This window comes from Neolamprologus multifasciatus, chromosome 6, assembly GCF_963576455.1.
Source record: "Neolamprologus multifasciatus chromosome 6, fNeoMul1.2, whole genome shotgun sequence".
Lineage (NCBI taxonomy): Eukaryota > Metazoa > Chordata > Actinopteri > Cichliformes > Cichlidae > Neolamprologus > Neolamprologus multifasciatus.
In genome coordinates this window covers 16,864,873-16,875,630 of record NC_140444.1, presented here as the reverse complement: position 1 = coordinate 16,875,630, position 10,758 = coordinate 16,864,873, and the positions used below count along the sequence as shown (strand labels likewise).

At 39.7% G+C, this 10,758-nt stretch overlaps 1 protein-coding gene across 4 annotated transcripts; it reads left to right on the top strand.

Moving 5' to 3' along the window:
* The first annotated feature begins 4,847 nt into the window (after positions 1 to 4,847).
* On the top strand, positions 4,848 to 9,769 carry LOC146516751 (ubiquitin hydrolase B-like). Of its 4 annotated transcripts, XM_085163441.1 has the most exons (16): positions 4,848 to 4,948; positions 5,146 to 5,201; positions 5,494 to 5,584; positions 5,694 to 5,771; positions 6,262 to 6,317; positions 6,625 to 6,724; positions 6,836 to 6,948; positions 7,049 to 7,180; positions 7,272 to 7,395; positions 7,484 to 7,636; positions 7,743 to 7,842; positions 7,983 to 8,059; positions 8,238 to 8,346; positions 8,909 to 8,966; positions 9,136 to 9,293; positions 9,380 to 9,769. In XM_085163441.1, exons 10-16 carry the CDS (start codon positions 7,611 to 7,613, stop codon positions 9,383 to 9,385), a joined length of 534 nt encoding a protein of 177 aa, XP_085019567.1. In that variant the 5' UTR covers positions 4,848 to 4,948; positions 5,146 to 5,201; positions 5,494 to 5,584; positions 5,694 to 5,771; positions 6,262 to 6,317; positions 6,625 to 6,724; positions 6,836 to 6,948; positions 7,049 to 7,180; positions 7,272 to 7,395; positions 7,484 to 7,610; the 3' UTR covers positions 9,386 to 9,769. The 4 variants fall into 4 exon arrangements, with proteins under 4 accessions (XP_085019567.1, XP_085019569.1, XP_085019568.1 ...); XM_085163442.1 differs by having other exon boundaries at positions 4,921 to 4,948; positions 5,146 to 5,584; XM_085163444.1 differs by lacking the exon at positions 4,848 to 4,948 and having other exon boundaries at positions 5,065 to 5,201.
* Positions 9,770 to 10,758: the final 989 nt, after the last annotated feature.

Genomic DNA, 10,758 nt, shown 5'->3' with positions numbered 1-10,758 from the left:
CATATCGATCAGCCACGTCTCGGTAAGCGCCATCAGACAAGCCTCCCTGTATTCCCGTAGATGAAGCACATTTCCTTGTAATTCATCCGTTTTGTTCCTAAGAGATTGGACAATGGCCAGAATCATAGAAGGCAGAGGAACACGATTCTTCCTCCAAAGTTTTCTTACACGCTGACGCATGCCGCCTTTCTTTCCGCGTTTTCTCAAGCGGCGGGGCTTTCCAAAATTAGTCTTTGACCGGGCAAATAAATCCTCACCAGAATCACATCTGTCCGAGCATTAGAAGAGTCGTACATAGACAAACAGGACCACAGTAATCCAAGTAGTTCCTCACATGTATAAGTGATTGTCAGTGAGAGTGAATGACTCCAGATGAATATCGCCAACAACAATAAAACTAAGGTGTAGAAGATCACCATCTCGGCAAAAAGTTAAAACCATGGTTAAGAACAGAGTTAAAATAAAGTTAAAAACAAAAAGAAAAGAGAAAGAAAACGCCAATTAAACACCTGCTGCAGGTCGCCACAAGAGCAGCGCCCTCTGCTCACTGTGTATCCTTCACAGACAAAGTCTCCAACTGGTTTGTGGAAGTCCAGTTTCTCCAAATTAATCAGCGGGTGAAATGTCTCTTCATGGATGGTTTTGATTCTGTTGTTGTTCACGAACAAAGCCCTGAAAGCAGCATATGAAAGAAAGTCATCTTTCATTATTGTCTCCGACGTGTTAAAAGAGAGATCGAGCTCAGTGATGAGTTTTGAAGCGGCTGCAGGGACTTCTCGAAGGTTTTGGCTCAAACAGTCGTAGGATGTTGTTCACAGTGGTGACACTGTTGACTGGTGATTGACAAGCACTGACATACTAACATGACAAACACAAGAAACATCATGACTTATTCTCCTGAGTGCCTGCAAAACACAAAATCAAACTCAAAGCTTTTCTCTCAGGTGCTGGTGTGGCACAATCTAATGATAAAAAAGGTCATGCTAACAGCTTTTGGAGCACAAAATGCATTACAGGTAAACCCAGTATCCAAACATGTTAACAAGGATAAAGAAAAAATCTGAAACAAAAGCAGGTAGTGTGGTGATTTATGTTGTGAGGATGCTTTCACTCCCATCAAAGTCACCCAGTGTTGGGAACCCAAATGAGCCCAGAAACTTCAAGTGGCTGCAACCAACAGCGAAGGTCAAGAAGTGGATACTTGCATGCTGAGCCAGAAACATGCAGAAAACCCAAAAGAGGCAAGACGGCACATCTTGGTCCCACTCAGGCAGTACGAACACCTGGAAAGAGGAGCCCACAGTTCAGACCCAAGGTCACCAGTAAGGACACCAGCCAGCCAGTTTGAAGTCTAGTTTTAATTTTCATTTTAGTTAGTGTTATGGCCTGTCTAGGGGTGGCCAGACCATAATATAAGGGTGATCCACCCCTGTCTGACCCCAAGCAACACAATTTTGATGGTAATTTATTTACAGTGATTGAATTCTAACAAAGGAAAGGAGCGAACTATAGCTTCGGGGTGGACCCCAAAACAACAAACAAAAGGGACCGTATCTAAAGGATGTACAAAACGTATTTATGAAAAGAATCAACCAAATGACAATGTCTTATCTCCCTAACTAACAAAAACATGAGAAAAGGGTAATCAAATAAAAAGCCAGTCCACCCCTACATGCTCCTGTATAAAGAAACAGGTAACACAAAGGTTAAGATTCATGGCGGTGTCATCTTATATGTTGTCTCCAGGTCATGAGCCAATCTGTATGGACCGTCCCATGGTTCCACCGATCACGGAAAGGCACCTGCACACTCAGATTTACATATGAGACAACATTACAACAACAGTCGTAACATTAACTAAAAATGTTTTTCACCATCTCGTTTTAACTTTTGGTTTAGCTTCAGCTAACTAAAACTAAATGGACCTTGGAAATAATCACATCTTAATAGAGTGAATCATAGAGAGAGAATAACATCCCCCAAAATGTTTAAACTTCAAAGGTCATGCATACATCCACATCCAGTGCTCAGCGTCTAATTGTGTGTTTGTGTTTTTACCTTTTTGCAGAAGCGTAGTGAAACATTTGGGCAGTGGAAAAATAATAGAAAATAAAATTCAGACTACAGACGGCTTCAGGTGAGTACACGTGGTGCACAAGGACCAAAGCTCACCTTCTCAACCTGGAGAAAATGAATATTTACACTGATACTGTAAACTTTTGTTTGTGTGTCAGATTTCCATACATTGGAAACAGCTGCTGCATCTGTAATTCTGTCCATCCTGAGGAGAGTCAACACTCTACATCAGATCCTTGGCTCACCTATAATGACACACAGGTGCTGCACAGAACTGGATCTGCAGCTTGTGAGGAACAGCAGCACTCTGCCTACATCCTGTTTTACAAGAGAAACGTAAGAAGACACAGCATCTCATCCTGAAGTGAGAGAATGGCACGCCAGCTGCAGCCTAATCCAATCTCTTTTCTTTTTTCGGTGCCCAGACACCCTTCAGTTTCATCATTTCATCCCTAACAATAGCTGCAGAGTTGGATGGAGGATGAAGATAGCAGAGACCAAAAGAAACAGGTAAGAGACAGGTAGTCAGAGTTAACAAAAACTTTTAAAGCCAGTGTAGCTTCTGTTTTTAGCACATTTATTGATGACATTTTTACATAAATAAGCAGTGTGTTATACTCAGTGTTGGGGAGTAACGGAATACATGTACCGCCGTTACCTATTTAAAATACAAAATATGAGTAACTGTATTCCGTTACAGTTACCGTTTAAAAAGGTGGTATTTAGAATACAGTTACTTTGTTGAAATAAATGGATTACACGGCGGTACTTCCCTGTTTCATATTGTGGCGGGTCAGGCCTGTTGGGTTTTGTTTGACAGCTACGTTCTGTTGTTCCAGGCGGCAGCGTTACGGTTGCCATGGTTACAGGGTGACGCTCTCTCTCTGCATGTTTCCTGGGTGAGAGAGCGCCTGTTGTTGTTGTGCGAAGCTAATAGGCAGAATGCTACCGGTATAGCTCTAAAGAATGTAGCATCATGGGCAGTGTAGTCCGTGCTGCAGGGAGAATGGACTGCCATACCCGTTATGTGTCTGTGAGCGAGGGAGGGAGAAAAAGGAAAAGTACGAGCTGTCATCGAGCAGAAACGGGAGCTGGAAGCATGTAAATATAATAATAACCACTGCAGCCACGAAGAGAGCCTGACGAGCCCAGTTGTAAGTAAGGTATTAAGACTCGACTGTACACCGTGTTCGTGTTTTCCTTCGAAACAATAAGTTCCGTTGGAGCAGCCTTTCAACGCCTCTCTCTGTCTCTGCTAGCAAACTTGACCCAGACAACAAAGTAAAGCTAGTTTTCGGCTACGAGCCGTATTAGCCAGAGGTCCCTTTACTACGGTTCGGAGCCGCGGACCTTCAGTAACAGTAATAAATCACAGCAATAGTACATTCACGTAGTTGTAAACAGCATGATAATATATTAAGTAATCCAAAGTATTCAGAATACGTTACTCTCATTGAGTAACGTAACGGAATACGTTACAGAATACATTTTGGGCATGTATTCTGTAATCTGTAGTGGAATACATTTTGAAAGTAACCTTCCCAACACTGGTTATACTGTTATCAGATGTGGAGTCTCACTAACCACTTTAATAGTGACTTGTGTCCCAAATACTGTTTATTTGTCTTAGTTACAGATAGTGAAATAAAATGGAAAATGATTGTTTCATAATTGTATACTGTATACAATAACTCGAGAACGAGGGCTTGATTTTGAATTGATACCATTGGTGCATCTACTAAAGTTCTGGGTCAGTTTGAATATCAGTGACCTTGACCTCAAGTTCAAAGCTCAAGTTTTCTGAAAATCTTGTGAATGCTACAACTCTGTGACGAGAAGTAAGTCTCCTAGGTCTTTAAATTTGTATATAGGTGCATCTACTAGGAAGCTGAAGGGTTGCACTGCGGGCCATCTGTAGAGGTGTAGAGTCAACAATCTGTCTCTGAACGTGGACAAAACAAAAGAGATTGTTGACTTCAGGAGAGCACAGAGAGATCACTGCCAACTTAACATGAATGGATCCTCTGTGGAGATCATCAAGAGCACCAGATTTCTTGGTGTCCACCTGGCGGAGAACCTCTCCTGCTCCCTCAACACCAGCTCCATAACCAAGAAGGCCCAGCAGCGTCTCTACTTCATGCAGAAGCTGAGGAAAGCCCATCTCCCACCATCCATTCTCACCACCTTTTACAGTGGGACTAACGAGAGCATCCTAAGTAGCTGCATCACTGTCTGGTATGGTAACTGCAGCGTATTGACCCCTGAACCCCTGAACACTTAGTGACTGCACTGGCACACGCACACCTTCACACACGTCACTACCAAGCACTTATCTGCAGTATCTCACACTCATACATACAGACACCAAGTTACTTTTGCACAATACTCAGCATTTGCACATTTCCATTGTCTTGTGTCTGAATCGTCCTGTTCTGTCTAGTTTTGCACTGTTTTGTCTTGTTTATTTTTGCAGTTTATGCACACTGCACTTTATGTAGTCCAGGGTTCGTCCGTATATGTCATATATAGCACCAGGGTCTCGGAGGAACGCTGTCTCATTTCACTCTGTACAGTACCACTGCACGTGGTTAAAATGACAATAAAAGCCACTTGACTTGACCTGTATTTTGTAGCAGTTGCTTGGAGACGAGCACCATACAGTTCAAATGAGCATACATTCCAAAATATGCAAATTAGCCCCATACATCATAATGATGATGTTTGCTGTTCAGGGTATGAACATTCTATGCTCAAAGTTTATAAATATACAACCTTTGACTGCTTGTTTTCAGTTGAACTTTTGCAAAGCTGAGAAGATTTCGCTGCGATCACATTAAGTCCAAAAATGTTTAAACTTCTTTTTCACAGAAAGGTAAGTTTGAAGAGACTCGCAGCACATTTCTCTGAATATTTTCTTATGGTAAATAAGCATTTTTGAAACTTTTAAGGAAGCTTCTTGGATGATTTCTGTAAAAACTGAATTTTGAACCAAATGAAGGATTTTGTATTTTCATACCATATACTTTGTTTTATACCATTACTGATGTTGGTTTTCTTGTTTCTAAACAGAAATCACACAAACAAAACGTGGCAGAGAAGGAAATTCCTTCTACGTCTCATCAGAGGTAAAGAAAACTCTTTAATGCTGCTGGAGATATTTATAGCAGTGGTTTAGTTGGAGCTGTTTTATTTCCCTTTTATTGGTGTTTTGTATTTACATCTTTTTTACTACTTCTAGTCTTGTCTATAATTTATATTGATTCAGAGATTAGTGTTTGAAAATGTAGAGTGTAAATGTACAAAATACATGATTTTGTTCCATTACAGTTATTAATTTTTATTTGCAATCTCCAGCATGAACTCCTTGTTAAAAATTTCCACTTTGAAAAATAACATTTACACTTTTGTCCTCATCAGCATCCCGGATGCTTGTGTTGCTGCCACACCACCTAAGCCTGAAAATGGTCAAAAGAAGAATAGAAAATGGAGACGCTTCTGCTGTTCCTCGGTTTGCTTTTACACAAAACATATGAAATGCACATTCTCTTTAAATTGCACTTGTTAATTTAAAGTGACTTTACTGTTTTAATAAACTTATGGTTGTTCGTCCTCTGCAGCAAACTGACAGCAATGCAGAGACCAACACTGTAAAGACACAAAAAAAGTGTCGCTGGTTTCTTTTTAAATTCTGGAAGGTATGTTTTATGGAAAGAGTCACTGTCATCAAGCATTTACTCATCACAGTTAAATGAGAAGAATTGAGAGCAATTTAGCACACAGCTATGTCCTCAAATTAAGTTCAAAGATGTTTTTTTTCACAGAAAGGAAAGTTTGAAGAGACTTGCAGCTCGTTTCTCTAATATTTTTAGCATTTAAGCATTTTTGAAAGCTTTTAATGAAGCTTCATGGATGATTTCTGTAAAAACTGAATTTTGATCAGAACCAAATGAAGGATTTTGTATCTCATAGGACAAACTTTAAAACTCAATTTAAGGCATGAATAAATTGTTTTTATTTTATTTAAAGATATTCCTATATATCTGCTTCATGAGCTGACAGCTCACTAAAGTGATAAATAATATAAAATAATACCAAATTTTCTAACTGGACACTTTTCATGGAGAGACTCCCTTGCTATGTTTGTTTTATGCCATTACTGATGTTGGTTTTCTTGTTTCTAAACAGAAATTACACAAAGAAAACGTGGCAGAGAAGGAAATTCTTTCTACGTCTCATCAGAGGTAAAGAAATGCGCCACTCTTTAATGCTGCTGGAGATATTTATAGCAGTGGTTTGGTTGGAGCTGTTTTATTTCCCTTTTATTGGTGTTTTTCTTCCACCTCGTGTATTTACATCTTTTTTACTACTTCTAGTCTTGTCTATTATTTATATGGATGCAGAGATTAGCGTTTGAAAATGTAGAGTGTAAATGTATAAAATACATGATTTTGTTCCATTACAGTTATTAATTTTTATTAGCAATCTGTATTAGCAAAATGTACTCCTTCTTATAAATTTCCACAACATTTACACTTTTGTCCTCATCAGCATCCCGGATGCTTGTGTTGCTGCCACACAACCTAACCCTGAAAATGGTCAAAAGAAGAAGAAGAAGAGAAAATGGAAACACTTCTTCTGCTGTTCTTCGGTTTGCTTTTACACAAAACATATGAAATGCACATTCTCTTTAAATTGTACTTATTAATTTTAAGTGACTTTACTTTTTTTAATAACGTTATGTTTTGTTCGTCCTCTGCAGCAAACTGACAGCGATGCAGAGACCAACACTGTAAAGACACTAGAAAGACACATCAGTGTAGCATGCGGTGGAAAAACAATAGAAACTCAAACTGAGACTACAGACTGCTTCGGGTGAGTACACGTGGTGCACAAGACCAAAGCTCACTTTGTCAAAGTGGAGAAAATTAATTATTTTACACTGATACTGTAAACGTTGTGCGTGTGGTGTCAGGTTTCCAAACATCGGAAACACCTGCTACATGAACTCCTGCCTGCAGAGCCTCCTCAACATTGAGGAGTTCATTAGAGACATCAGGCGTCAGGAGGTTTTGTGGAGCGCAGACCCAGAAGCTCAGCTCTTAAGGTGCGCTACGTCAACCTTCTACTTTCTTCAAAAACCTGAAGAACAAAGAGATCTAACAGCAGAATGTCTGTTTACCCTTTCCTTTCTACAGAAGGCTCATTGATGTCAGGGACTGTCATGAGTCAACAGATTATGGCCTTAAAGATCACCACCTAAGATCTTTTAAGAAGGCATTCAGCAATCAAGCTCCTGAATACACCGGCAGTGCACAGAAAGTGCGTCAGCTATTTGGACATTTCGTTTTTTGCTTTACCTTCTGATTTTGATGTACTGTTTTAAATCTCCTCTCTGCTTTTCTTTCAGGATGCTCATGAATTCCTAACATTGTTTCCTCAATGAGGTCAAAAGGCTCACACCTCACCTGGAGAGGAACGCAGCTCTCCTGGGCCAAAGTTATACCTGCCCAGTAGAAGACCATCACATTTTTAAAATGGAAAACACGAGGACATGCAAGAGGTAAGCCTGGTCTTTCAGAAACGCAGAGCGGGTTGCAATATTTTCATATACCTCTTTTCCACCTACCTGATCTTTACTTTAACTATGTTACTCCTGAAATGTGTAGCTGCAGTCACCAATCATCACAGCAAGAGGAATTCACCAGCTTGTCTCTTGACCTGGTTCCAGAGGGCTCTGTTATTAACATGTTAGAGACATACTTGAAGGTAAGATCACAAATTCCAGTAGAGTTGTAGTATCAGCGATCTTAACACACCTTTTTTGTTAGTGTTTGTGTGTATGTGTGTGTGCATATGTTGAGATTTCTTTCTACCATAAAGCCTTTTTTCTCTGTGCTGTTGTTCAGGAACAAAAAATAGAATTTCGCTGTGATTGTGGAGGGACGACCTCAGAACTGAAGTCGTCTTTTGATACACTGCCAAGGTGAGTAAGGTCACATCAGAATTGATCGACTGACCAGGTTTCCAAACTGTGGCGCGTTAAATATCAGAGTTTTTCGAGATAATACTTGAGCAGATCATTTTCTCCCATCTTCTGTTTGTGTTTGACACTCATTCTTCTTATTTTCTACCTTGTTTGTGGTTTTTTTCTTTTCTACCAGAGTTCTCATCTTGCATCTGAAGAGGTTTAGCTTTACACAAACCTACAAGATTCAGAAGGTGGATGACCCCGTCAGGCTGCAGAGGGACTTGGTGGTGCCATCCAATCAGGTAAAACAGACTGCAGAACGTCTCAGGCTACGTCACACTAGCCCTGATAGATTAGTAGTTGTGCGTCCGCATTGAAACGGCCGAAAACGCTTAGGTTCCAGTCCTGCACATGCGCAAAAGCCAGTGAGAATTAAAATATTTGAAGAAAAGCTATCCGGAGCATGTACAAACTGATATTAATCTTTTGTTAGGGCTGTCAAAGTTGAGAGCAATGAACGCTGTATAATGCACCTCCACTATCTTTGTTTAATTGCTCACATGACTGCATCACATGACTAAAATGCGTCATCGTATCGAAAGTCTGCGTTTTCGAGTGTCCACACTGCGTCGGGACAGCTCCAGTTTGAAATGTATGCGTTTCGAGAGCGTTTTCAAGATGCTGTGTTTTTCCTTGAGGAAAACGCCGTCTCAGTGTGGACGGGAGGTCAAAGCGGAGAGAAAACGATGTGTTTTTCAAACGAAAACGCATTAGTGTGGACGTAGCCTCAGCAAATCAGCTTAATTATGGCACTGATGTGAGACTTTATGAAACTAATATACTCTTGGATTTGTTCCTTCTCAGGGTGGTGGCTGTTACAGTCTTGTCAGCATCATTAGTCATTATGGAGGCACAGAGTCAGGTAAAACAACAGACTTGTTACAAACAGAAAATGAAAACTTGCTACTTTTCAGTGAAGGACTCACACACAAAAGCTTTTGATGTTCTAAGAAGCACTAAGTCAAAATCACTGTTTGCTTGAATCAGTTGACTTCCAGAAGTCGGATTCATTTGTCTTAATGTGATTTCAGGACACTACATCTGTAATTCTGTCCATCCTGAGGAGAGTCAGCACTCGACATCAGATCGCTGGCTCACCTATAATGACGCACAGGTGCTCCACACAACTGGATCTGCAGCTTGTGAGGAACAGCAGCACTCGGCCTACATTCTGTTTTACAAGAGAAACGTAAGAAGACACAGCATCTCATCCTGAAGTGAGAGAATTTTTAAATGTCCTGTTACCTTGTTAACCAGTTTTGTCTTCATTCTCAGTTCTGAAACAGGAAATGGAAGGAAGGACGTTAAGGTCATCATCATGCTGAGAAGGAACAACAGTTGTCCAGCCCACCATCGCACACGCGAGGACAAGTAAGTATTGCCCTCAGGAGGAAGGGTCCTCCCAGAGAGCCTGGTTCCTCCCAAGATTTCTTCCTCCAGGAGGGAGTTTTTTTCTTGCCACCGTCGCCCCACATTCACTGGTCTCATCAGCAGGGACATTTTTAACCTCCTAAGACCTGTACTCTTTCGTGGCATGCATTTTTAATTTCTCTGTGCCATTTGGGTTGATTGGGACCTGATGAAAGTAAAAACAAAGACATCAGATTCGGACTATCTTCTTTTTGTTTCTCAAAAGAATGAGATCCACATATGAGGACGTTCATTTTAAATTTCGATTGAACAGTGGCAGTGTAATGTTCCTCCCTCATAAGTGGATATCAGGTTTTTTGAAGAGCAAAATTTTGTATTTTGGTCTAGACAACCCAAAATGTTATGTCCACATATGTGGACACCAGGTCCTAGGAGGTTAAAACAAAATCTACTAGTAGTGCACCACTACTAGAGATCGTCCTTGTCTGGACCAGTGTTTGGCTTGCTCTCTGGGAACAACAAATAAATTAATTAATAAAATAAAATAAATTAATAATAATATTAACGTCATTTTAACTAATGACGTTAACAGCTGACAGCACTAATTTTATTGTTATTATTATTAATATTATCATTAATTTATTAATTTATTTTATTATTAATTTATTTGTAAAATAAATTAAATTTAAAAAAATAAAGAAATTATTTAATTCCTTTATGTTATTTTGTTTTATTAAAATCAAAATAACAACAAAAACAAAAATAACTAATAAAAAAATATTAAAAGTATTCAGCAGTGTATGTGAAATTGTAATGAGCCTTAGTTAAGTGATGTCACAGATGTTTCTGAATCATTTAGATTGTTCAACAAACTGATTCACTCAGGTAAAGATGGTAAGCTGGAGCAATGGTACCTTGGAGTTCAGTTGAAGTTTTCAGACAAACATTCCCTCGATCAGTTGCAGCTTCTGCTTTTAAATAAATGATTTAGCTGCAAATGTTTAGCTGCAGGTAGAAAAGTCCAAAAGTGACAACATTTCCACTGCAGTCTCTCCAGAAATGGCTTATAAAATTTTGACCAAATATAGACATTTATCCTTGGATCATTGACAAAACCCTGTAGGGTGAAAATCTTTAACTGTACCTTTTATAACATTTTAACAAGTTACTGTCTCCTGCTGCATGTTTTGCAGTTTTGGCAGAACTTCATCAGCTCAAAAAACTCACCATGCTGTGGTGTACTAAATGACCTCATGTACAGGACACACTGAAGGCAGGTTTGC

Bases quoted from the DNA above. Each gene is read 5' to 3' on its own strand.
- LOC146516751 (XM_085163443.1), top strand. From the start codon at position 7,611: ATGGAAAACACGAGGACATGCAAGAG. The intron at 7,637-7,742 runs GTAAGCCTGGTC...TGAAATGTGTAG, and splicing joins AACACGAGGACATGCAAGAG to CTGCAGTCACCAATCATCAC. The intron at 8,967-9,135 runs GTAAAACAACAG...ATGTGATTTCAG, and splicing joins TTATGGAGGCACAGAGTCAG to GACACTACATCTGTAATTCT.